This window comes from Mesoplodon densirostris, chromosome 19 (assembly GCF_025265405.1).
Source record: "Mesoplodon densirostris isolate mMesDen1 chromosome 19, mMesDen1 primary haplotype, whole genome shotgun sequence".
Lineage (NCBI taxonomy): Eukaryota > Metazoa > Chordata > Mammalia > Artiodactyla > Ziphiidae > Mesoplodon > Mesoplodon densirostris.
In genome coordinates, this window is record NC_082679.1 from 51,466,266 (window position 1) to 51,494,110 (window position 27,845).

Here is a 27,845-nt window from a genome sequence, read left to right on the forward strand (position 1 = left end):
TTTCCTCAGTAGACTGAGATCTTAAGGACAGAGACTGTGTCCTTGCCAGTCCCCAGCACCTACTGCAATGCCTGGCATAGAGAATGCTCAGCAAATATTTGTTGAATGAGTGATTGGCACTTACTGGTATAACGTGTTTCCCTTACGTGTTACTTAGGTCATCTCTGGGGTAGTGTGACTAATTGAATTGAACAAAGAAGGAAAAAGAAGAGGTGCATGTAGCTAACTTCTGATTCCAAAGTTTTTACATTCTCCCTTTCCATTTTGAAATGGATTTAAATGATGCTAATGTTGATGTCATTTATGATGTTGTATTCTCTGTTTTATAACTGTAGTCCTGGGCTGAATGGGCCCTGAACTGTTAAACTTTTTGTTTCTTTTTCATTTTCATTTTCATTTTCTGATTAAAGACCTTGATCCTGCTGCTTTCTGAATTTAAGATTCTCAAACTTAATGGCTGTATTTCAGTTAAGTGTAGTATGTGATATTTTGTTTCTTATTAAAGTTTGGTTTAGTTTAATTTTTCCTTGTACAGAGATGCTTGTACAGATGCTTTGACTGTACAAGCAGTCAAATGAAGGGAGTACCTTTGATTTCTAAATAATGATACTTTTAAAATTGACAAACTGAGAATAGGATGATATGTAATGTGATCATCAAATATTTGTTCTCATAGATATTTTTTTGAAAGAGCTGTGAATTTTCTCCAACAGCTCTTTTTTTTTTTAATTTATTTTTGGCTGCATTGGGTCTTCATTGCTGCATGCGTGCTTTCTCTAGTTGTGGCGAATGGGGCTACTGTTCTTTGCCCCATTGTGTGTGGCAAAGTGTGCCACACACAATGAGAAGCTAAGTGTGCGGGCTTCTCATTGTGGTGGCTTCTCTTGTTGCGGAGCACGGGCTCTAGGCAGCTTTAGTAGTTGCAGCATGTGGGCTCAATAGTTGTGGCTCATGGGCTCTAGAGCACAGGCTCAGTAGTTGTGGCACATGGGCTTAGTTGCTCTGCAGCATGTGGGATCTTCCCGGACCAGGGCTCTGACCCATGTCCCCTGCGTTGGCAGGCAGATTCTTAACCACTGCACCACCAGGGAAGTCCCCCACAGATTTTTAAAGTTGATTCGATACCCTTATTTTTTAGTTGATGGAACAGAGGCTTGGAGAAGTCAAGCGGCTTTGCCCTAGGTAACTTGGCCAACAATGGTGGTTGATTATTAGGATCTTTCTTTTATTGTTTTGGTGCTAACATTTCTTTTAAATATGTTCTTTGTAGAAACTGTGTCTGAGGGATATTCAACATGTTAAGAGTATGTATTTGAAAGATTTAAGAACTTTGTCATTCAAAATCTTCATTCAGAATATAAAACCATAATCTCTAAGGTTTATTAATGTAAGAAGACTTGGGGAGGAGGCCAGCGGAGAGGCTAGCTTACTAGGCCCAATTCTGTAGCACAGTGATTTTTCCTTCCATTTGTTAGTTCTTTGACTTTAATTGCTACTACTTCCAATGCATAGTTCCTGTGGTGTGCCTCCCTCCTTTCAGTGCTTTGGCCAAAACATAGACGCAAGATTTTTTTTTTTTTTTTTTTTTTGGCTGTGTTGGGTCTTCGTTTCTGTGCATGGGCTTTCTCTAGTTGCGGCGAGCGGGGGCCACTCTTCATCGCGGTGCGCGGGCCTCTCACTGTCACGGCCTCTCTTGTTGTGGAGCACAAGCTCCAGACGCGCAGGCTCAGTAGTTGTGGCTCATGGGCCTAGTTGCTCCGTGGCATGTAGGATCCTCCTAGACTAGGGCTCGAACCCGTGTCCCCTGCATTGGCAGGCAGACTCTCAACCACTGCACCACCAGGGAAGACCAAACGCAAGCTTTTTGATTTTCTCTTTTGCAGGATTTGAAATGGCTGGAATTTTAGCATAGACTTTCTTACATATCTAAGGTAGAAATATAGTTTTGTTTATTTATGTTTGGCTGTGTTGTGTCTTTGTTGCTGCACGCGGGTTTTCTCTAGTTGCGGGGAGCGGGGGCTACTCTTCGTTGTGGTGCGCGAACTTCTCATTATGATGGCTTCTCTTGTTGCGGAGCACAGGCTATAGGCGTGCAGGCTTCAGTAGTTGTGGCATGCGGGCTCAGTAGTTGTGGCTCACGAGCTCTAGAGCGCAGGCTCAGTAGTTGTGGCGCACAGGCTTAGTTGCTCCGCGGCATGTGGGATCTTCCAGGACCAGGGCTTGAACCCGTGTCCCCTGCATTGGCAGGCGGATTCTTAACCACTGAGCCACCAGAGAAGCCCTAAGATAGAAATAAAGAGAAATACAAGTTCTCAAAGATTTGTCATTGTCCCTCTCCACGTAATTAAAGCGTTATCCTCTCTTTTAGTCTCAGTTCACCTGTTTAGAAGTCCAAAAGGGATATAGCTTAACAGGCTTAACAGGCACCTTTTCTGACCTGCCTGTGTTTGGAAAGCACTACGTTTCAACATGCCACTCCGGAACTCCTTTCTAGACAGCTTGACACCTTCATGGGGGTTAGCTCAGTAGAGCCCCTTTTAGTTCCCTGTCACCCATCCCTACTTTGCTGGCAAAGAACATGACTTCATCTTTCAGGTGAGACCTGCCTTCAGCCACCCCTTAAATAAGGGTTTGCTATTATCTTTTATAGGCTGAACAGTTTTGTTTTATTAGTGGTTAAATGTGTCTTAAAGCAGGTTGGAACAATTAGTAACTTTCTCACTAGCCTACTTAATATCCCAAGTCTATATTACTATACCTGGTCAAATAGGTCTAAATTGTTCAATTGAAGGCTTTTTTGTTTACTTTTTAAAAACTCTAATTTTTTAGCTAACATACAGTAAAATCGACCTTTTTTGGAGTGTACAGTCCTGTGAACTTTAATACATGTATAGATTTATGTAATAACCACCACAATTAGCATACAGTTCTATCATCTCAGAAAAACTTCCACAGGCTGTCCCTTTTTAGTCTCCCCAACCGTAACCTCTGGCAACCATTGATCTGTTCTCCATCATTATAGTTTTGTCTTCTTGAGAATTTCATATAAATGGAATCATTCAATATGTAACCTTTTCTGAGACAGTTTTCTTTCATTAGGCATAATACCTTAGAGCTGTGTAATGCCATGTAGCAACAGTTTGTTCCCTTTTAAATTGCTACACAGTGTTCCATTTTTATGGATTTACCGCATTTTATTTCCAGTTTTTGGCAATTATGAACAGAGCTGCTATAAAAATTCATGTATAGGTTTTTGTGTGAACAAAAGTTTTCATTTTTCTATGATAAATTCCAAGTTGTGGGATTGCTGGGTCGTATGGTAAGCATATGTTTTAAGTTCATAAGAAACTGTCAAACTGTTTTCCGGAATGGCAGTACCATTTTGCATCCCCTCCAGCGGTGTATGAGAGTTCTATTTGCTCTGCATCCTCCCCAGCACTTGGTGGTTTAGCCATTCTAATAGGTGTGTAGAAGTATCTTACTGTGGTTTTAATTTGTATTTCTCTAATGCCTAATGTAGTTGGGCATCTTTTAAATATGCTTATTTATTATCCTTACACCTTTTTGGTAAAGTATCCATTTTAATCTTTTGCCTGTTTTAAAAAATTGGGTTGGTTTGTTTTAACTGTTGTGTTTTTAAGAGTTCTTAAGGGCTTCCCTGGTGGCGCAGTGGTTGAGAGTCCGCCTGCCGATGCAGGGGATGCGGATTCGTGCCCCGGTCCTGGAGGATCCCACATGCCGCGGAGCGGCTGGGCCTGTGAGCCGTGGCCGCTGGGCCTGCGCGTCCGGAGTCTGTGCTCCGCAACGGGAGAGGCCGCGACAGTGAGAGGCCCACGTACCGCAAAGAGTTCTTTATATGTTCTGAATACATACATGTCCTTTATTGATATGTGATTTGCAAATATCCCAGTCTCTGTAACTTGTCTTTTCATTTTCTTAGTAGTGTTTTCATAGCACAAAAGTTTGTACTTTTTATGAAAAAAAAAGTACAGTTTTATCATTTTTTTCTTTTATGGGTTGTGCCTTTGGTATAATGTCTAAGAATTCTGCCTAACCCCAGGTCATGAAGGTTTTCTCCTATATTTGCTTCTAAAACTTGGGTTGTGCCTTTGGTATAATGTCTAAGAATTCTGCCTAACCCCAGGTCATGAAGGTTTTCTCCTATATTTTCTTCAAATTTTTATAGTTGTATGTTTTACATTTAGATCTATGATCCATTTTGAGTTAATAGGTGTGAAATTTAGGTCAAGGTTCATTTTTTTGGCATATGGATGTCCAGGTGTGGTGTGCATTGAGTTGTTCATACTATTACCTAATTATCCTTTTAATGTTTGTGGTGATATCCCCTCTTTCATTCCTAATAATTGGTAATTTGTATTGTTTCTCTTTTATCGTCTGGTCAGAGGTTCATCAATTTTATTGGCCTTTTCAAAGAACCAGGTTTTGGTTTCGTTGACTTGATATATTTTTTTGTTTTTAATTTAATTGATTTCTGGGTTTTTAAAAATTATTATTATTTGCTTTTTTCTAGTTCTTTTGGGTTTGCTATTTTTCTAGTCTTGTTTTTTTTTTGCTGCGCCACACAGCTCAGGGGATCTTAGTTCCCCGACCAGGGTTGACCACGGATGACGTGGGTTGAACCCATACCCTCAGCAGTGAAAGCTTGGAGTCCTAACCACTGGACTGCCAGGGAATTCCCTCTAGTTTCTTAAAGTAGAACCTTATATTGTCAGATTGTTGACATGTTTCTTCTGTTCTTATACAAGCATGTAATGCTGTGTGTTTCCCACTAAGCACTGCTTTAGTGTATAACTCAGATTTTGATGTGTGTTTATGTTTTTGTTCACTGTATTTACAAATTTCCCTTGATATTTTCTCTTTTACCCATGGATTATTTCGGAATGTATTGTTTAATTTCCAAGTACACAGAGTTTTACAGTTAGCTTTCTGTTACTGATTTCTAGTTTAATTCCCTTATAGTCAGAGACCGTATTTTGTATAATTTCCATTCGTTTAATTTATTAACTTTTTTTTTTTTTTGGCTGCGTGGCTTGCGGAATCTCAGTTCCCCAACCAGGGATTGAACCCCGGCCACGGCAGTGAAAGCACCAACTCTTAACCACTGGACCGCCTGGGAATTCCCTTTTTTTTTTTTAATGGCCCAAGACATGGTCTCTTTTGGTGAATGTTCTGTAATTGAGAAGAATGTATATTCTGTTGTTGTTGGTTGGGGTGTTCTATAGATATTGGTTAGATCCCGTTAGTTGACAGTGGCACTCAAGTCTTTTACACCTTTGCTGATACTCTGTCTATAGTTCTGTTCTTAGAAAGCACGTTGAAGTCTCTAACTATAATTGAGTGGTGGTTTATTTTTCGTTTCATATCCGTCAATTTTTGCCTCATATATGTTTTAGCACTATTGTCGAATACATTTGCAATTAGGATTGTTGTATTTTCTTGGCGAATTCACCCTTTATCGAGCAGTGGGAGGATAGGGAGTGATTTACGCCATGCTCTTAGAATCACACTCCTCTGGTCGAAGAGAAGAGTCTCCCTTTCCCCGTTTCTAGGTGCCTGTCTGGCTGTTACTGCCATTGCTTTTCTGCCACAGCCTGCACCGTTGCAGTATTGCCTAGGGGCATGGGTGGAGCGAAGGACAAAACTAAACAAAAGAGAGCCTTTTCCTCCATTGTCCTTTGTATTTCTTACCCTGCTCCTTGGACCAGAAAGAGAGGGTTTTTCTTAGAGTTCCTTATCTGTACCCAGTGAGCACTTCTGGGTTTTGGGCTGCCCTTGGGTACAGGCTGGGCAATACTGGAGGAAAATGATAGCTTCTTGCCAGCTTGAGGGAACTTCAAATTCTGCTCTTTCTCCAGTCTGCTCGCTGTCATTTATTTTTCAGAGTCCTCAGGTAGCTGTGGCAAGCATTTTGTTGGGGATTTTAGTTGCATTCAGAGGAGAGAGAGGCAGGAGTCTCCATGGAGTGTTGTTTATACCCATCTTCACTGGAACCAGAACTTTTTGTTTAGTTTTGATCTTAGAATATATTCTGAAATATACTAAATTCTGTACTATGTAAGTAAACTTTTGCTTTTCATTCATGCCTATGTGGACAAAAAAAAAAATGTTGCCTGCCATTTCAGTAAACAAAGAGTGTTGCCGCCATCAAGCCATCGGCCGCTGCTGCCCCTGCAGCCCCCCAGTGGTGCACCCTGAAGGGAATTCAGGATGGAGAAAAACAGGATACCAGCCCTCAGTAGTTAAGATGCATATCAAAGGAATGATTTCAGTAAACCTAGACTCTTGTATTTTCCCATACATAGAAAAGCACTAAAATCATTAACTTAAGATGTCTGTTTTTTGTGATTAACATCTTTTTTTTTTTTTTTTTTTTTTTTACGGTACTCGGGCCTCACTGTTGTGGCCTCTCCCGTTGCGGAGCACAGGCTCTGGAGGCGCAGGCTCAGCGGCCATGGCTCACGGGCCCAGCCGCTCCACGGCATGTGGGATCTTCCCGGACCGGGGCACGAACCTGTGTCCCCTGCATCGGCAGGCAGACTCTCAACCGCTGCGTCACCAGGGAAGCCCTGTGATTAATATCTTTTGATGTTTGACTACATGTTTCTTTTTGTTTTGTTTTGTTTCCCACAAAAACTCATATGTGTCCTGGCTTCTCCGTTACCTCTTTGGAGCAGTCCCTCAGAGCTGTCTGAGAGGCTCTATCCCTGGCTATAGTCTCCAGTAATGCCCCGAATGAAACATAATTCTCAACTTCTGTGTGCATTTTTTTAGTTGACACCTATTAAGATATTTTCCTGTGATATATAAAGAAGTCAAGTAGTAGTAAGTTGTCATAGCCCAAGGGAACAAAATTACTGCTTTTCTCTAAGCTAGAGGCAGCCTGGTATTAGAGGAAGAGTGCCGAATGGGGGAATCATGAGACATGAGTCGGGCTAGCAACTAATTCTGTGACCTTGTGTGAGGTAGTTAACATCCTGCATCCTCAGTTTCTTCCATAAAAAAAAAACAGAGAGACTTCCCTGGTGGTCCAGTGGTTAAGACTGTGCTTCCAGTGCAAGGCCCGCAGGTTTGATCCCTGGTCGGGGAACTAAGATCCCACATGCTGCATGGTGCGGCCAAAAAAAAAAAAAAAAGCTAGTGGAATAAACTATATTTCTGTGATTCTGAGGCTGATAGCTGAGAAATTGCTCCAGGTAACTTGTTTTTCTCTCAGCTGGCTTAAACTTTTGTGATTTTTCCCATTGGACTGTACGTTTGGGGACTAGATTTAGGCTTTTTCTAATAGTCTTTGTTTGCTCTGTAGAATCATTGAGGTCTTCCTAGAGAGAAGTTATTTCTTAGCAGAGTATTACCACTGATCTCGATTGATTTTTAGATTTCTCTTGTTCCCCATACACCAAGTTAGGGTTGATAATAAATAATATTCTCTTTGAAAGTACAGGGACTTCCCTGGCAGTCCAGTGGTTAAGACTCCGTGCTTCCAGTGCAGGGGGCATGGGTTCGATCCCTGGTCAGGGAATAAGCTCCCACATCTGCACAGAATGGCCAAAAGATTAAAAAAAAAAAAAAAAAAAGAAGGAAAGAAAGTACAGTGACTGGACTTTATTTATTTATTTATTTTTCTTTTTTTTTTTGCGGTACGCGGGCCTCTCACTGCTGTGGCCTCTCCCGTTGCGGAGCACAGGCTCCAGACATGCAGGCTCAGCGGCCATGGCTCACGGGCCCAGCCGCTCCGCGGCATGTGGGATCTTCCCGGCCCAGGGCACGAACCCGTGTCCCCTGCATCGGCAGGCGGACTCTCAACCACTGTGCCACCAGGGAAGCCCCCAGTGACTGGACTTTAGACAGTCGAAAACTGATTTTATATTTAGTTCTTGATCTCTGAGAGCTGTAGTAGCTTTATGCTTTTCTTATATTTCACTATGTTGAAAGAATATAGAGTATGTTGGTTTTGCTTACCCTTAAATTTTGTTTTATTCTGAAGTCCGTGGTATTTATGGTTATTGTGAAAAGTAGTTCTTTATTTAGATCTCTATTATTTTTTATTATTTATGAAAAATTTTAAGGATTGAAATGCCTTGTTTGTCGAGGCTTTTTGACTTTTAAAAAGCTTTTGGTTATGAACAATTTCTAATACACATGAAAATAGAGAATAATATAATGTACCATCATGTATTTATCATATACCTTCATCAGTGATCAATATTTTGCCCATTTTGTTGCATATTTTTCTCTCCTATTTTCCTTCCTCAATATTTTTTCCCCCGGGAGTTTTTTTTTTTTAATATTTATTTATTAATTTATTGCTGCGTTGGGTCTTAGTTGCGGCACTTGGGATCTTCATCGTGGCATGCGGGATCCTTCTTTGCGTGCGGGCTCTTTGTTGTGGCGCTTGGGCTTCTCTCTAGTTGTGGCACATGGGCTTAGTTCCTGGACTAGGGATCGAACGCACGTCCCCTGCATTGGAAGGTGGATTCTTAACCACTGGACTACCAGGGAAGTTCCTCCCCCGGGAGTATTTTAAAACAAATCCTAGCAATCATATAATTTCATGTATATATAATGTTTATTTATTTATTAAAAAAAATTTTTTTTTGGCCGCACCGCATGGCATGTGGGATCTTATGTCCCCCTGCATTGGAAGTGCTGAGTCTTAACCACTGGACTACTGGGGAAGTCCAATATAATGTTTATTTTTGAAGTATTGGGAAGAACTCTTGGAGTTTTAATACCAGGTTCAGGTGCTAGCTCTGTCAGCTACCGCCTTTGTGACGTTAAGCAAGTTGAATAGTTGCCTTAAGACCAAGTTTCCTCAAAGGCAAAGTGGGGATAATGATTTTCTGCCCTTACTTCAAAATGATCTAAGGGACAAATGAGATGATGAAGATAATAAATGTAAAAGTGCTTTGTAAACTACAAACGCTAGACCCTTGAATAGTTCTGTTAAAAAATAACAAAACAGGGCTTCCTTGGTGGCACAGTGGTTAAGAATTTGCCTGCCAGTGTAAGGGACACGGGTTTGAGCCCTGGTCCAGGAAGATCCCACATGCCGCGGAGCAACTAGGCCCGTGCGCCACAACTACTGAGCTCTGCACGCTAGAGCCCACGAGCCACAACTACTGTAGCCCACGTGTCTAGAGCCCGTGCTCTGCAACAAGAGAAGCCACTGCAACGAGAAGACCACGCACCGCAACGAAGAGTGGACCCTGCTCAACCCAACTAGAGAAAGCCTGCACGCAGCAACGAAGACCCAACACAGCCAAAAATAAATAAATAAAATAATAATTTTTTTTAAAAAGTAACAAAACAGCCTTATACAGGTAGTTTTGCATAGTTTAGGACACACAATATTAAGAGGTCCAATATACCAGAGCATATCAATACCTAGGGAACTTTTCTAAATTCCTAATGTACTATCCCTACCTTGAGGATTGATACCATGGTGAACTGATTGGAGTGAGACATCCTCCTGGTATATTAGATTAGAACAACATTGAAAATCATTGGTTTAGGATTCCACAGCTAATATGTACTGAAGGTGATTGTAATGATTATCTAATTCTATCATTTTTCTTACCTTTGAGGTATAATATGTATAAAATAAAATGCAACTATTTTAAGTATACAGTTTGGTGAATTTCAAGAAGTGCATATATCCATTTCTATCACTCCAGAAGGTTTCCCTGCATCCCAGTCCATCCAGTCCCTATCTTTATCCTCAGGTAATCATTGATCTCTTTGCCATCACTGTAGGTGAGACTTGTCTTTCTTAGAGTTTCATGTAAGTGAAATCATACAACATGTACTCTCTTGTTCTTGTTTCTTTTGCTCAGCAGAATGTTTCTGAAACTCTTGTATGTTGTGTATTGGTTCTGTTTTATTCTGAGAAGTATTCTTTTATAGGGGTATACTGATTATGATTCACCTGTTTATGGACATTTGGGTGGTTTCCAGTTTTTGGCAATTATAAATGAAGCTTCTTTGAACATTTGTGTACATGTCTTGGTGAGAATATATATTTTCATTTCTCTTGGGTAAATATGGAGTGGATTTGCTGAATCATATGCCAAGTGTATATTTAACTTTATATGAAGTTGCCAAACTGTTTTCCAAAGTATTTGAACCATTTTACATTCCCATGAGCAGTCTGTGCAAGTTCATTTGTTCTATATTTTTGCCTACAATTTTAGCCATTCTAATGGTGTGGAATGATATCTCTTTATAGTTTTAATTTGCATTTCCCTGCTGGCTGATGACGTTAGCATCTTTACATGGCTTACAGCCATTCGTATACCTTCTTTTGAGAAGTGTCTATTCAAATCTTTTCCCCATTTTTAAGTAAGATTGTTTTATTTTTGAGTTGTAGAACTATATATTCTAAATACAAGTCCTTTGTAGGATAGGAATTGTATTATTTCTCTTTCTGTGGCCTGCCTTGTTTTTATAATGACATCTTTTGAAGGGTAAAAGTTTAAAAATTTTATAAAATGCGATTTATTAATTTTTTCTTTTGTATTTTTTGCTTGTGTATGAAATGATTGCTTAACTCACATTTCCAAAGATTTCCTTCTGTGTCCCATTTTGAGTTAATTTTTGTGTATTGTGTGAGGTTAGGGTCCAGGGTTAATATTTTTCTTCTCATGTAGATATCCAGTTGTGCCAGCACCATTTGTTGAAAGACTATCCTTCCTCCTATTGAATAACCTTGACCCCTTTGTTGACCCCTTTGTTGAAAATCAGTTGAACATATTCGTGTAGGTCTATTCCTAAACTTTCTGTGTTGCTCCATTATTCTGTGTCTGTCCTTAAATTAAGTTCCACAGTGTCTGGATTACTGTAGCTTTGTAGTATTTCTTGAAATTAGGTAGTGCAAATTCTCCACCTGTGGGTTTTTTTTTTAATTTTCGAAATTGTTTTGTCTATTATAGGTCCTCTGTTGTTATTATTATTATATTTATTTTTTAAAATATTCATGAGAATATGACACCAGTAGTCTTCTGGACAAAAATTTGTCACCTGCCATTTCAGTAAACAAAGGATGTTGTAGCTGTGAAGCCATCAGCCACTGCAGCTGTCCCCCGTGGTGCACCTTTAGGGGAATTCTGGATGGAGAAAAACAGGATATGGGCCCTAGATAGTTAAGATGCATATCAAAGGAATGATTTCAGTCAGCCCAGACTCTTGCATCTTCCCATACGTAGAAAAGCACTAAAATCATTACCTTGAGACGTCTGTTTTTGTGATTAGCAGTCATTTTTTGATGTTCAACTACATGTTTTTTTTCCACAGCAAAACCTGTATATCCTGGCTCCTCCCTTACTTCTTTGGAAGAGCTATCTGAGATGCTGTATCCTGGGCGTCAGTAATGCCCTGAATAAAACATAGTTCTCAGCTCTTAGGTTGTGCGTTTTCTTCAGTTGACACTTTTGTATGCTGGGATCAGTTTATTATTTTTTTCCTCATCACATTTTCAAAGAGTACCTAGGATACTGAGATGATTATGCTTCTTGGAAAGGTGTTTAAATCTGATATTTGGTCTTTTCTCCTAATCTTTCATTTTGTTGAATTGAGCTTTGATTATGATCATATTCAGTATTTATCTGATACTTTGTTGAGCTTTGTTGAGTTTAACAACAGTTGAGCAGAAAATATCTATCTTCTTAAAGGTTAGGCATAGGCCTTTCCTTAATTTAAGGATTGCCTAAAGATTTGGGTTGAGTTAGTTCCTAAGATAGTTTGATATTAGTGATAGGCTTTACATCATTGGTGTATTTTATGTCTTATTTTGCTTTAGTTAATACTTAACATTTTTATTTGTGTTCTTTCCAGAGGTTTAATGAATTGAGGGGTTTGTATGTAATAGCTTTGCAGGAACTTTGTATTACTGGACTCAGCAAGTTTTAAATTCTTAAAAATCAGAAATGTGTGTGGGAAGTTGTGTGAATGGTTTTGGTAGTAAAAAATGTGAACGTCTTTATTTAATGTCTTTCTATATCCAGAGGATGCCAGCCCCCATCAGATTGCGGGAGCTGATCCGGACCATCCGGACAGCCCGAACCCAAGCCGAAGAACGAGAAATGATCCAGAAAGAATGTGCTGCAATTCGGTCATCTTTTAGAGAAGAAGACAATACGTACCGGTGTCGGAATGTGGCAAAATTACTATATATGCACATGCTGGGCTACCCTGCTCACTTTGGACAGGTAGGCTGGGCTGAGACCACTTCTAGCAAGGGTACTCTTATTTTAATGTCAATAGGTCAGGGATTGTCAGTCTTTCCTGTTGGGGAGGACAGGCTATTTTTGATGTCCTTGTAGTCTGATTATTATGGACTGAGGGTAGAATTGAGAGAGAAAGCTGCAGACCTGGGAAGGCATGATATTGCCATCAATTCCTTTCAATTGGGAATCTCTCATTTTGTGGATTAGGGTATGTTTTGATGGTGGCAGTGAGTTTAAAGATTGACCGGGATTAACCAGTAGAATGTGATTGTTCTGTCAGAGGGCCTGGACTATAATGAGTATACATTTAAGAAAAGTTTGCTAAATGTTTTCTTAATTATTTCCTCAGTGCAGTGATATTATGAGGAACACTCCCAACAGATGTTTTTAAGTAAAAGAAATTAGATGGTTGCCAAGTAATAGCATTTAAGGATTTTGTCCTAATTACCTCATTCCTTGATAGCTGTAACCACTGTGCAGGTCTGCCTCTTGATTTGCTCCCACATACAAACACATACAGCCAGTCTGGGCATGATATTCTTGGTGATAAGTGCTTTCTTCTTTCCACGTTTGTATGTGGTAAGGGAGAAGGGTATAGTGGGTTGTTTTTTAATTCTTATGAGTGCTATTTTATTTCACTTAAGAATTTAATTATATGCTAAGTAGTCTTTTTATGGAAAAGACTGCAAAGTTAAAAGAAACAATGTGCAATATTAGGTACAAGTAGAAAAAAATACTACCCATATTTGCATTATTCAAAGATAATATTGTTAATGTTTTGATATATTTATCAGGAAAGATGGTCATCAGTTTATCTTCTGTTCAGCTCATTAACTTCAGTGGAAGGAGATTCCCTCACCCTTAGGTTAAAATTAAAAAGTAATGGGATTGAATCTTACCAGGCTGACTTGGGTTACTTTTATGCTCATTTGGGGGCAGGAAATGAGATCAGCCGCTCTAGAAATACATGTTTGAGAGTGGGAGAACATTAATTCCCCAAAGGAAAATTGAGGTGTTACTATCAGAGGAAAGGACCAGATACTAGGCAGTCAAAAACAACAGCTGTCTTCTATAAATAAATGTCACATGCTTTTACTATATCAGAAATGGATCTAGGTGTGGTTATCCATGTAGTACGTGACATAATTAGTATAAAGCAAATAGATGTTCATATATTCTTTTTGGTTGATTTTAAGTAGACTCATTAAGTTAGATAGTCAAGTGAAGGGAAGACTCCTAATCCTTCCACTCAGAGAGTACTACTGTTAATATCATGGAAACAGTAGATTTATGTACTCCAAAGGGTGTACTTTAAAGACAAACTCTTGAATTTAAAATCATAGGATAGACTTTGGTGATATTTCATTTTGTAAAGGAGCTTTCTCTATATATATCTCTAAGATTTATTTTTATAACATGTTTAAATAAAACTGCTTTTCAGGTCTGTCTAGGTGTTTTGGAACTTAATTAGATAAAACATTTAAGTCTTAGGCGGAGAGTGTTCACACTCAAGGAAAGTACTAAAAAAAAAGATTTTTCTGAGTGGGAATAGGAGTCATCATTTTAAGGCCTTCATTCTGTTTGAATAAGGGAATAAGGGAATTCAAACATTCCCTCTGAATAAGTCACGGCCCTATCGATATCAGTAATTTGGTACCCTACCCATTGGAATTGGCTTTATAATGTACCCATAAAAAGGTTCCTATCAAGATTCTCTCTTCTGCATGTATGAATCACAGTGTCATTTTCATTTAATTATGTGTAAAAACTGCCAGCCTTTAATTGCATTTTATTTGTTAGATGTGCACTGTTCATTATGATAGCCACTAGCTGTGTAGCCACTGGTCTTTGGAAATGTGGCTAGTTCAACTGAGGTGAATATTAAAGGAAAATAAATTTTGGGTGGGTACTTGATGCAGTTATTGGAAAACTTTTAAATGTTTTAAAACTTGAGTATGTGAATCTTTTATCAATTGTAAGTTTCATGAAATCTAAATACAGTTCACATATTTCTGATGGATATGTAGTGTACAAATTAAGATGTGCTGTAAGTGTAAAATACATACTGTATTTAGAAGCCTTAGTACAAAAGAAAGATGTAAAATAGCTAACTAATAATTTATATGCTGATTATATGTTGAAATGATATTTTAGATATATTGGGCTGAATAAAATACATTATTAAAGCTAATTTCACCTGTTTCTTTTTCTTTTTTACTGCAGTATCTAACATGATACTGTACAACAGAAATTAAATATAAGCCAGATGTATAATTTAAAAATTTCTAGTAACCATATTTTAAAAGTCTTATTTAAATTTTACAATCAAACCCATGAGGTAGGTAGTATCCTCATAGTACAGATGAGGAAACTGAAATTTAGAGTTTAAGTGACTTAAGTGACTCAACCTTGTATAACTCTAAAACCTATTCATTCTTTGTGTTGAGTTTAAATCTATAAATAGCTATTTGCATTAAGTTAATTAATTATTTTAGCCCTGCCTTGCAGTAAAAAGGATTTGAGATGGCATATGTTACCAGCATCTATTTAAAAGGGAAAAAGAATAGTAGAAGGTAAGAGTTAGGCGAAGGAAGAATTCAGAACACAAGGCCTGTGTAGTTGCTCTTGGGGAGGCAGCTCAGCTGCGGGAACCAGACTGCCTCCATGTGAACTGGCTTTGTTACTTTGCTGTCTGTGTGGTTTTGAGCAAGAACCTTATTATCCTTTCTTGTTTCCTCATATGTAAAATGGGGATATTCGTAATACTACTTTATAGGGTTATTCTAAAGGTTAATTAAATTAATAAATGTTAAATATTTATGTTTTGTTCTTAAAAAACTATCAGACATTACCAATTTTACCATTTCCTAAGGGACAGCAAACGAAATTTAGGAAAAGCACTGAATTCTAAAAGGGATGTTCTTTCTTGGGTCTTTTACTTAGGGCTGTTTTAGTAATGTAAGAGACAATATCCTCAACATTTTTACAACAAAAGCAATGATAGATTTCCTGTAGGGTGTGTAACCTTTCACGTGCCTGGCTTAAACACAACCCAGAAATAAAGTTGAATATCTGAAGAAGTGGGTAGATTGCAGGAGTAGAAAATGGTGGCTCAGGGCCCAAATTCTTCACAGATGTATTTTGTTTGTCCTGCACAGTACTTAAAATTGTTTTGAGTTTGCTGTCTACGTATAAAAATCAAAGAACTTCTCATGGAAGTCTGGATTTCTAGTTTCTCTGAGAAAGAGGATTTGGCAACACTGGATCCACATTTTCACATGGTAGTAGTAGGCTGGGGACCTTCACCAGGCTGGGCATGCGTTCTGTTTCTCCCCAGTTCCATCCTGGCCTGCTGTACCCAATTACCTGTCTGCAATAGTCTTCCTCTCCATCAATAAAGTATAGTACAGCATTTCACTTCCTTAGGTTCTCTAAAGTTTTACAGTATTCTCCATAAGGTCTTACACATCTTTGGTGAAGCTTATTGCTAGGTTCCTTGGAGCTCTTGTTCCTATTGGAAATAGCATTCTTTAAATTTTTTAATAATTATGTTATAGGTATATAGAAATATAATTGATTTTTGTCTATTTATCTGCCTAGCAACATTACTTAGTCCTAAGAGTCCCTGTGGACTCTATTGTTTCCATATGGTCAGCAATACTGTCTGCAAATGATGGCAGTTCCCTTCCTTTTCCATCCTTAAACATTTTCTTATTTCCTTACTATACTATACATGTAGAACAATATTGAAAAGAAGAGGTGATAGTAGGCATCCTTGCCTTGAGCACACTTAAGCTCAGATTGTGGTCTCCAAATACCCTTTTATTCTAAAAGGGTCAGGCCCATTAGAAAGATGGCTGGTCCCAAATCTGGGGCAGGAAATGTACAAAATAAGCTCGGACTGTTGTACTTTACCAGAAGTCAAGAAAAACTACAGAGATCATTTTAAAAGGATATGGTAGCCACAAGAGGAGGCTGTCATGCCTCAAAATGAGAAAGTTTGAGCTTTTAATAAAAGTAATAATTGTAGTTGAAACATACCAAGTAAGTTTATATCAATGAGTTCATAATAATTTTAAAAATTTTTGAAAACTTCATTGGTCATCTTTGGAGGATACTAGGGAACTGACTCATTATTTTGAACACTGATAAATAAATGGAAAGAAACAAACATTTATCCTGCCTTTCCTTACCAGTAGTTCCTTGTAAAGGAATTATTGCTAAGGTCCTTCTGAAGGAACTATTGGTGATCCAATGGTACATATAGAGGAATTGCTCCTTAGAGGAATAAGCCAGCTAATGAAGAAGGAATGGAAGAATTAGGATATTACCATTTTGCAACCCCTGATGATCATCGGTGCTGCTAATGTCACAGGAGAGACAACCACCAGAAATAATTATATACCTCCTGATGAAAGTTCATACCACCACCTGTGAATTATATTTGCTAAATCAAAACAAAAGAAAAACTGATAAACCTGAATCTGATCAAGCCTCCTTGTCTGTTTAAAAAGAGATGTTTTGGGGCTTCCCTGGTGGCGCAGTGGTTGAAAGTCCGCCTGCCGATGCAGGGGACACGGGTTCGTGCCCCGGTCTGGGAAGATCCCACATGCCGTGGAGTGGCTGGGCCCGTGAGCCATGGCCGCTGAGCCCACGCGTCCGGAGCCTGTGCTCCGCAACAGGAGAGGCCACAACAGTGAGAGGCCCGCGTACCGCAAAAAAAAAAAAAAAAGAAAAAAAAAAGTTTTATAAGTGTTCATTGTAGTTTTGTTTCTGTTAGGAAAGCATTGGGAACAATCTGTATCTCCACAAAAAGAATAGGTAAGTTGGGCTTCCCTGGTGGCGCAGTGGTTAAGAATCCGCCTGCCAATTCAGGGGACATGGGTTTGAGCCCTGATCTGGGAAGATCCCACATGCCACGGAGCAGCTAAGCCTGTGTGCCACAACTACTGAGCCTGCGCTCTAGAGCCCGTGAGCCACAACTACTGAGCCCGTGTAACACAACTGCTGAAGCCCACGTGCCTAGAGTCTGTGCTCCACAACTACTGAGCCCGTGTAACACAATTGCTGAAGCCCACGTGCCTAGAGTCTGTGCTCCACAACAAGAGAAGCCACGGCAATGAGAAGCCTGCGCACCGTAACGAAGAGTAGCCCCCGCTCACCACAACTAGAGAAAGCCCGTGTGCAGCTACGAAGACCCAATGCAGCCAAAAATAAAATAAATAAAATAAATTAATTAATTAAAAAAAAGAATAGGTAAGTTGTAGTATACTCATATGTGGGATACTCTATAGCAATGAATGTGACTGAATTGGAGCTTCTTGTCTGGATGTGAGTAATGCTCAAAAGATGTTGAGTGAAAAGAGCAGGAATACAATATGATACTTTGTGTAAAGTTTAAAACATTCAAAAACAATTGTCTCTACGTGTATAGCTAAGGACATATGACATGACAATGATCAACAGCAGTTTTGAGTTTTGGTCACTCCTGGGATAGAGAGAGGGAACAGATTGAGGCAGAATATTCAGAGGTATTCAGTTGAATTTGTAATATTAAATTTATTAAAATAAATAGGGTATAATGTTAAGATTTGATAAAGCTCATTGGTGGGTCAAATTTTTGAGTAAAATATTTCATAATAAATTTTCTCAAGAGAAAAAAAAATGGGATACAGTAGGAATGTTAATGTCAGAAGAGTGAAAAAACAGGCTCTGGTCCATATAGATTTTATGTTGCCAAGCTACCTAGTGGTAAAGCAGTTATAATCTTGTTCTTCAAAAATGTGTGTGTGTGTGTGTGTGTGTATAAACTAGAAAGTTATTTCTGAGTATTAAAATGAAATACAAGTAACCAATCAGTTGCAGATCTGTTAATGTTTACAATATTTTAATTGCATCTCTTCATCAAGATGATTGTTCACATTATAAAGCTCAGTGTTAAATTAAAAGCAAATGTATATGTGCATTTGACCTTTTGAGAAATTGTTCTAAAAGCTAACAAAACGAGTGCAGCTTTTTCTAAAGGGCAACCAGATTAAATGCTGATAAAAGGCAATATTTGTACTTGCTTCGGAAAAATGTAACAAGGCCAGAAACTTGGTAAAGTTCTCCTATTAAAAATTGCTTTGAAATTCTAGGAAAATTGGAGCATTGAGTCATTTAGGAAAAGTATGTAAAAATTAAGTTGTTAGGCTTTCTCTCAAATCTACTCCATCAGAATATCCTGGGGGTGACATATATATATATATATATATAAAAAATCTTAGAACCCTCCCAGGTGATTTTGATTAGTGATTTTTAAGGCACTGTATTTGTTCTAAAGGAGGCTGATAACTTCAGTCCCTTAAGGCTTGTTGCTCATGGCTCTCTGAAATGCTTCTGCTGAGAAAATATTCTGAGAAAAATTCAAGGATCAGCTGGAGAGAATTAGGGACTATTTGCCTTGGAAGACATGGAGTGTAGGACAACTGTTAGGGCACTGTCTTCCATGATGTGGCTCAGTTACCTTAGTGATAAGGAAACTAGGCCCGGATTGTTGAAATAGCTCACTTAGGTCTCTTAGCTAGAACCAGGATAAGAGAGGCAAAGCTCCTAACTGGTTTCTTTCTGTTCCACTAAGTGTTATGTAAAGAGATAGAAACTTTTCTCAGATGTTTTCTTAGTTTCTAACCTGAATTGGGTGGCCTTCCTACTTTGTTTTCACAGTAGCTTGTGCATGACTGTCACGGTATATATCTTATCATATTTTATGATAAATGTTCAAATGCTGGTTTTATGTGTCCTCCTAACTGTGTATCAGTGAGAATGACTAGCACATTGGTTGGGACACAGCAGGAGCTTTCTAAATTAAAGGAAAACCACAGTGTCTCAAAACACTTGGAAAATAAATATAAAAAAATCAGTGAGTAGCAAAGAGTTACCACGGTCAACCCTTTGGGATGTAGGTGGGGGGAGAGGGAGAAGGTTGCTGTGGATAAGCAAGTATCAATATATTAAGAGCGGTTGTTAAGGAAGAAATTGATAGTAGGTGAAGAATACAAAATAACTGTCAGCAGGAAAGAGCACAGCCCTTGTGGGGAATAGAGATAAGAAGGGAGCATACTTCTTAACACGTTCCTACGGCATCACAGGTATGATAGGATAGCACAGTAATTGCTCATTATGAATTTAAGTTATCTTTAAAAGGTTGTTTCCATTTACTGAGTTATATTTTCATATGATTTTCTTAAATTTTTCAAAGGCTTTTTCATGAAATGATTCCAAGACTCAAATGCTTTTTTGCTATTTTTTGAAATATATGTTGTTTAACTTTGGAGGGGGAACAAATGATTTCAGTTGTTTTTTTCCTTTTCAATTATAATATTACTGTATTAACTTTTCTAACTACAAGTTAGATGTAAATTCTCTTCATCCTGCAGTTTTTTCTCTCCCAGCCCAATATTATTTATCTTTGAAATAAATAATGACAGTTCATCGATGCAAAATTTAAAGGATACAAAAGGATATACGATGAAAACTCTGCTTTCTATCCTCTTCCAGTCACTTAGTTTCCCTCCTTATAGGCAGCTTGTGGTATTCATTTCTTGACTGTACTCCTAGAGACATTTTATACATCTCCAGGCAATGGACATATATATTCTCGCCTCTTCCAAAAATACATTGTAAAATACTGTATGCACTGTCCACTTATTAATCTGTCTTGAAGATTAACCCATACCAATATATAAAGAGCTTCCTTGTACTTATTTTTTTCCAACTTTATTGACATGCTCATGGTAGTAAATACAGCATAGTATTCTGTTATATGTGTGAGTCAATTTATTTAACTGATGTCTTATTAACGGACATTTATTTCCAATCTTACTGTTTAAAGTAATACTACAATGGAATAATATCCATTATTTTGCTCATGTGTGAATATAAATGCATTGTAAGTTCCTAAAAGTGGATTTGTTGAGTCAAAGGGTATGTGTGTTTGTAATTTAGATAGACCAAATCTTTCTTACTACATCTTGTGCCAGTTTATACTGCCATTACTAATGTCCTTGCACTGTTATGACAGTTTTTTATCTTTGCTAATATAATAGGTTAAAAAGTAGTATCTCAATATGGTTTTGATTTGCATTTCTTTTTTAATAACTTCATTGAATCATATTTTGCATATCATATAACACACCCTTTTCAGGTGCACAGGTCAATGATGTTTTAGTAAATTTTCCTAGATGGGTTTGCATTTGTTTTATGAGAAGATTGAACTTCATTTTGTATGTTTGAATTATTTCTTAGTTTGAACTGTCTGTTCAAATTCTTTTTTTTTTTTTTTTTTTTTGTGGTATGCGGGCCTCTCACTGTTGTGGCCTCCCCCGCTGCAGAGCACAGGCTCCGGATGCGCAGGCTCCGGATGCGCAGGCTCCGGATGCGCAGGCCCAGCGGCCATGGCTCACGGGCCCAGCCGCTCCGCGGCATATGGGATCCTCCCAGACCGGGGCACGAACCCGTATCCCCTGCATCAGCAGGCGGACTCTCAACCACTGCGCCACCAGGGAGGCCCTGTTCAAATTCTTTGACTTATTATATTCGTTGTTGGTCTTTTAAAAAATAAGTTTGTAGAATCCTGTTGTATAGGATTTCATGTCTGTGAAATGAGTTGCAAATATTTTTTCCAAGTTTGTCATTTGTCTTTTGACTTTTGCTCACAGAGTTTGGGGTAAAAGCAAAAGTTTTCTGTTACCTTGGTGGTGGACTGTTTATGGTGGATTTAAAGCCAGATTTGTGGGTTAGCAGTGTTTCACGTGGCAGTTTCAAGTAGCTTTAAGTGAGAAGGAGTAGTACTAGATGGAAGTTGAGGTTGTTGACTAAGGGGTGGATACATTTTATTGGTTACTATTTTTTTTTCTGTTCTGTAACTCATGTAAGTGTTGAGTTGTGTTTTTAGTGATTGCTGCTCAAAAGTGGATGCCCGGGCTTCCCTGGTGGTGCAGTGGTTGAGAGTCCACCTGACGATGCAGGGGACACAGGTTCGTGCCCCAGTCTGGGAAGATCCCACATGCCACGGAGCGGCTTGGGCCCGTGAGCCATGGCCGCTGAGCCCGCGCATCCGGAGCCTGTGCTCCGCAACGGGAGAGGCCACAACAGTGAGAGGCCCACGTACAGCAAAAAAAAAAAAAAAGTGGATGCCCTCTCCTCACATTTGCCCACATCCCATTGTATTCTCCTCCAATCATTTTCTTTTTCAACATTTGAAAACCTTGATAACACTTATAATGATGACACGTGGTACAGCCTGAGCTCTATTTGCTGGCCACTGTAAGTGTGAAGTGTGATCAGAGTTAATCCTTCACTGGAGTATGTATTTCAGAGGCCATTTCCAGTATATAATCTTGTATTTTCCCCTCAAATTTGTCACCTTCAAAAAAAAAAAACAGGGCCTCCCTGGTGGCGCAAGTGGTTGAGAGTCCGCCTGCCGATGCAGGGGATACGGGTTCGTGCCCCGGTCTGGGAGGATCCCATATGCCGCGGAGCGGCTGGGCCCGTGAGCCATGGCCGCTGAGCCTGCGCGTCCGGAGCCTGCGCGTCCGGAGCCTGTGCTCCGCAACGGGGGAGGCCACAACAGTGAGAGGCCCGCATACCGAAAAAAAAAAAAACAAAAAACAAAAAAAAAAAAACAGCAGGTCATTCTTAGAGCAAAGTCACTGTACCAACAGGAAATATTAAAAAAGAATTAATTTAGTATTTGTCCCTTTAATTTTAGTTTTTCTTTTGGCTATTTAGTTATTAGGTAAGTTTTAACAGCTGTCACAAAAAAACAACAAATTGTACTCACCAGTCATCAGTGACTTCTGGTGTGCTTATCTTAAAACTTGGCCTTTAAAAATATGAAGTAATATTAATGCCTGAGTGTCCTTCTCATTAGTTCACCTTAAGAAAAAAAATTTGGATAGTTTGTGTAATGCTTGCTGTTTGCCTGAAGCATGATTCAGTAAGGATGATAAACATTTCAGTGATACCTGATTCTTAGAACATTTTCTTTTACTGCTAAAATATTTATTTATAGAATGATGAAATGGGAAGTTTTAAAAACCTTCAGTTTGAAAAAGAGAAAGATTTTTCTAATAACATTTTAACTTGTGATTTTCTCATTCACCTCAGCAGTAATTTTTCTGCTGACATTGTAAGAATGACTGTAAACATCTTCTATTTCAGAAGTTGTTTTTGAAATTTAAATTGAATGTGTAGACAGAAGGGAAGAGTTGTTAGATAATCTTTGTTGATCTCAGAGGCATTTCAGTTTTCCTTGGGATCCTGGTTATTTTCCCTTTGAGGCTTCTTTGACTTGCTCATGATGGTGTAGTCATCCCACAACCTTTAGGTGTTTTTATGGTAGGTACATTGAGAGAGCAGTTTTTAAATAGCTCGAAACAGGTTTATTTGTAAACTCTTTTACATTTCTCAGTTTGACTTTCATACTTACAGGCAGATTCATATGGGAAGTAGTCTCATGTGATCTTACATTCCTGTCTACACCAGTCTGCATCTGAGCCTCTTTCCTTGGAATGCAGTGATTCTAAATGGGAGCATAGTTTGCAAAACCCCTCTTGAAGAGTCTAACTTGTGTATACCCTTTGTAAACCATTGCCCGAGAGGGAATGTTTGGCCTCTTCCATGTTAGTCAAGATGGAATGATAAAGTATATCAGAGTGACTGTGATGTTCAAGAAAGGCTAAGTAGAGGGGCAAACTGTTTAAATACAAGGACCCTTTTTTTTTAATTGAAGTATTGTTGATTTACAGTATTGTCTCAGGTGTATAGCAAAGTGATTGAGTTTTTTATATATATATATATTTTTCAGATTATTTTCCATTATAAATTATTACAAGATATTGAATATAGTTTCCTGTGCTATACAGTAAATCCTTGTTCCTTATCTATTTTATGTGTAGTAGTTTGTATCTGTTAATTACTCCTAATTTATCCTTCTCCCTCTCTCCCCTTTGGTAACCATAAGTTTTCTATTTCCTGAGTCTGTTTCTGTGTTGTAAATAGATTCATTTGTATTATTTTTTAGATTCCACATATAAGTGATACCATAAAACGTTTGTCTTTCTCTGACTTACTTCACTTAATATGATAATCTCTAGGTCCATCCATGTTGCTGCAAATGGTACTATTTCATTCTTTTTTATGACTAATATTCCATTATATGTATATATGTATATATACGTATATATTTTTATACACATACACACACACACCACATCTTAAACCAATCATCTGTTGATGGGCACTTGGCTTGTTTCCATATCTTGGCTGTTGTAAATAACTACATGGATTCTTAAGCTCTGAGGATTGTGTAAAGAAGAATTATGTAAAGAAGAAATCATATAAAACATTTTAGGTTAATTCCATTACTGGGTTTTCCTCTGGCTTGTGTGTGTTTGTTTACTTCTATATTTGATTGCTAAAACCTCACCTTTCCATAGTACTTGGTTCAAGCCCTAAATGTAGCACTTTCCACATTATGTTAAAGTTAGTTATTGTCTATGTCTTCTTCAGTTGTACATTCCTGGTGTTTAGGACACTGTTTGGCACTTTGGTATGTTTCCAGTTACTGAGTTTTTGATATTCACAATAGGAACCAGACATTAAATACACACATGAGCTTGGTGCTCGTTTAGTATAACCTGGGAATTAAATTAGGAATTAGGTTTATTAAAACTTTATGACAACACTTTAGTAGTTTGTATGAATATGTAGACCTCAGGTAAACTTCACAGATTATTTGGATGGCAAATCCCATAGGACCTTGACAAGATGATCGATTCCAGAACTTGATTATTATTATCAAGATACTGAACTATCTTTTAAACCTTTGACTTTTATTTAGGTGGTTTGATGATACAGGTTATACCTATGTACTTTAGTTAACCATTGACTCTGGGTTAAAAACATTGCTTTCCTGATTATGGTAGCAATTTCTTAATTTTTTTCTTTTCCTTTTTTCTTTCTTTCTTTTTAAAAACTATTTATTTATTTATTTATTTTTTATTTGTAGTTGGAGTGCCTCAAGCTTATCGCCTCTCAAAAATTCACAGACAAACGCATTGGCTATTTAGGGGCAATGCTGCTGTTAGATGAAAGACAAGATGTCCATCTTCTCATGACCAACTGTATCAAGAAGTAAGTCTTAATTTCCTTCTTCCAATAACTACTTTGTACTTTTAGGTCTTTTTTATAATAAGACATCAAAAGCTTCTATTTATTGATTTTATATTTACTGTCCAGAATGTATTTGAGCTGCTTTTGGTTCTATAGCTTATATGTAAAGAGGCTAAGCAAAGGATTAAAACTTCTGTAGGGGATAATTTAACTAAATGAAGGTATTGCTGTACATCTTGAGTCATAGCAACTATTTAGCCATGAATAAGCATTTGGACTTTCATAGAATAGAAAGAGCATTGGTAAATCTGAGCTTTCTTATCATATATTTTTTTGAATACCATGAATAATGAAACATTGTGTTTATTAAATAATTACCAGTGTATGTTCTTAATAAATACCATTTAAAGGTAAAAAGAGAGGTCTTGCTTGTCAGCAGTCTAATCCCAGATTTCAGTTGCTGGGAATTATATTTAGCCCTGTGAATTTTTGTGTATAAGTCCTTTTTTCTCTAATGGGTGCTTTACTGATTTACTAGTCCAGTTATGTGTTTAACTTACAAAGTTAATGCTTGCCATTCTGGAGAAATTAGAGGACCTGTGAGTAGGGAATTAACAGTTCTTAGTATCTCTCTTTTAAAAAAAAAATTTATTATTTATTTATTTATTTATTTTTGGCTGCATTGGGTCTTCGTTGCTGCACGCAGGCTTTCTCTAGTTGCAGTGAGTGGGGGCTACTCTTCGTTGCGGTGCACGGGCTTCTCATTGCAGTGGCTTCTCTTGTTGTGGAGCACGGGCTCTAGGCAAGTGGGCTCAGTAGTTGTGGCTCGCAGGCTCTGTAGTTGTGGCTCACGGGCTCTAGAGCACAGGCTCAGTAGTTGTGGCACATGGGCTTAGTTGCTCTGCGGCATGTGGGATCTTCCCTGACTAGGGCTCGAACCCGTGTCCCCTGCACTGGCAGGCAGATTCCCAATGACTGTGCCACCAGGGAATCCCCCTCAGTATCTCTCTTATAATAAATTTCTCTTAGAAAGTTATGGAAGTTTTAGGGTTTCCCTGGTGGCGCAGTGGTTAAGAGTCCGCCTGCCAGTGCTGGGGACATGGGTTTGAGCCCTGGTCCCGGAAGATCCCACATGCCGCGGAGTAACTAAGCCCGTGCACCACAACTACTGAGCTTGTGCTCTAGAGCCCGCGAGCCACAACTACTGAAGCCCCCGTACCTAGAGCCCGTGCTCTGCAATTAGAGAAGCCACCGCAATGAGAAGCCCACACACTATAATGAAGAGTAGCCCCTGCTCGCCGCAACTAGGGAAAAAACCCGCGCACAGCAAAAAAGACCCAACGCAGCCAAAAATAAATAAATTAAATAAATAAATTTAAGAAAACAAAAAAGAAAGTTATGGAAGTTCTGATGGCCATATTGATTAAAGGTACTTTTTGGTTTGTTTTGATTTGGTTTTGGTTTGTCTATTGGTTTAATCTCCTTTTTTAGATTTCTTTTTCATTTATAGTATTTCTGTATTTGACAGAAAGTAGAATCAGAGGGATATAGGTGATCAATTTAAAGACACTGAACTCATATATTTTGCTGTGGTAAAAATTATAATTTAAAATTTCCCAATGGATAATGAAAAATTTCAAAATGAGAATTATGATTGCTTGTAAATATAGAGTGTGCCATGTAAATACATTGACTCTGTGACTTACTTTGGGAGAATCTTGTTCTTTTTGGCCTTGAAATAAATATTAATAACGAAAATACTAAGTTGACTCATTTATTCAACAAATATTTATTGTATACCTGTTGTATGCCAGGAGGTGTTATGAGCTTTGGGGATGGAGAATGAAAAAAATGGACAGAAATCCTTGGTGTCATGGAGGTTACATTTTAGATATTTAATGTGACTTTACACATTTATTCTGGACAGGCCTCTGAAAGTTTCTTTAATTTTTGTTCTTGCATGCTCTGTGCCCTTATTATTCAAGCCTTCAATCAATCATATGCTGATAATTTGGCAGTTCTGCCTAGCAGCAAGTTCATATTAGAGACTTAATACCAAACTCAAGTATAGGTTTGTAGCTTGATAAAAATGGAAGAATAGGCATACAGGCAAAGAAGGAATCTTTGTGTTTAATTTTCATGAGACCCAGCGAAGCCCCAAGTGAATTTAGGAGAGAGCTAATAATAGTTGGGAATTGATCTGGCACTTAAGTTTAAGCTCAGTTAAAGGACTTTGGATGATTCAGTGTTTTTTTTTTTTTAATTTATTTTCTTTATTTTTTTGGCTGCGTCGGGTCTTAGTTGCGGCACATGGGGTCTTCGTTGAGGCATGTGGGATCTTTCATTGTGGTGCGGGATCTTCGTTGTGGCGTGTGGTCTTCTCTAGTTGTGGCGTATGGGTTTTCTCTTTCTTTCTCTCTCTAGTTGTGGCGCATGGGCTCCAGGGTGCCTGGGCTGTATAGTTTGCGGCACGTGGGCTCTCTCGTTGAGGCACGCGAGCTCAGTAGTTGTGATGCATGGGCTTAGTTGCCCTGCGGCATGTGGGATCTTAGTCCCCGAACCAGGGATTGAACCTGCGTCCCCTGCATTGGAAGGCGGATTCTTTACCACGGGACCACGGGGAAGTCCCCTGTGTGTGTTTTTTTAATCTGTTAATGAATGGGTTTTTTTAATTTGTGAGGTTTTTTGCATTTTGATTATGGGGCATCCTATGTACCAGCAGTTTTTCTGTTTAATGATGAATGTTTACCTCATTGTTCATTGGCCTAGAAAAACTCTGACATTAATGATCTTGGAATTAAATCTTTAAAAATTAAATATAATACTTTCAGAGCTTGCATTATGCAAATATTCTTAATCATTGAAAAATGATTGAAGAGTCAACTAAATACTCTTGGAAACTAGGACACTAAATGGTAAAGCCATAGTTAAGTTAAACTTTATTTTATCAGTAATTTTTATCTTAAATATTCAAATTGGTAGACAATAGCAAACCTGACTGACACTTTACCTTCTGTTTCCTTTCCTTTCTTTGTTCTTCAGGGAAGCCTAAAACCATTTATTAGTTCATTTAAAATTACCCCCCCAAAAAATAAATAAAAATACAATGACCAATAATGAACCCATTACAATGTTAACAGAAATAAATTTTTTGATGAAAAACTATTTTTCAGAACAAGAACAATTTCAGTGAGAAGAATGGCATTATTTTACAATTTTGTAAATCTCTTTAATATCTAACCTAATGGAAGCTAGAAGCTAGATGCTCATATTTGCTTCTGCATTCAGTTTCTTATGTTACGTTTTGATTAAGTTTATGAAGAAGATGTAGCCTTTCACAGATAATGTAGTTTAAAAAAGAAAGAGGACTTTAATAACCTTTCAGATTAACTATGGATAATGTTCTATGATAGTATATCAAAACTCCACAAGTGGTAGTTTCTTTAG

The 27,845-nt window shown here is 38.2% G+C and overlaps 1 protein-coding gene across 1 annotated transcript in view; it reads left to right on the top strand.

Moving 5' to 3' along the window:
- Positions 1 to 27,845, top strand: part of AP1G1 (adaptor related protein complex 1 subunit gamma 1) — an 80,861-nt gene that overhangs the window by 16,627 nt on the left and 36,389 nt on the right. Inside the window, exons 2-3 of the mRNA XM_060083257.1 lie at positions 12,021 to 12,224; positions 24,295 to 24,419. Of these exons, the coding sequence (XP_059939240.1) occupies positions 12,024 to 12,224; positions 24,295 to 24,419 (326 nt within the window). The 5' untranslated portion in view covers positions 12,021 to 12,023. The remainder of the gene's footprint in view (positions 1 to 12,020; positions 12,225 to 24,294; positions 24,420 to 27,845) is intronic.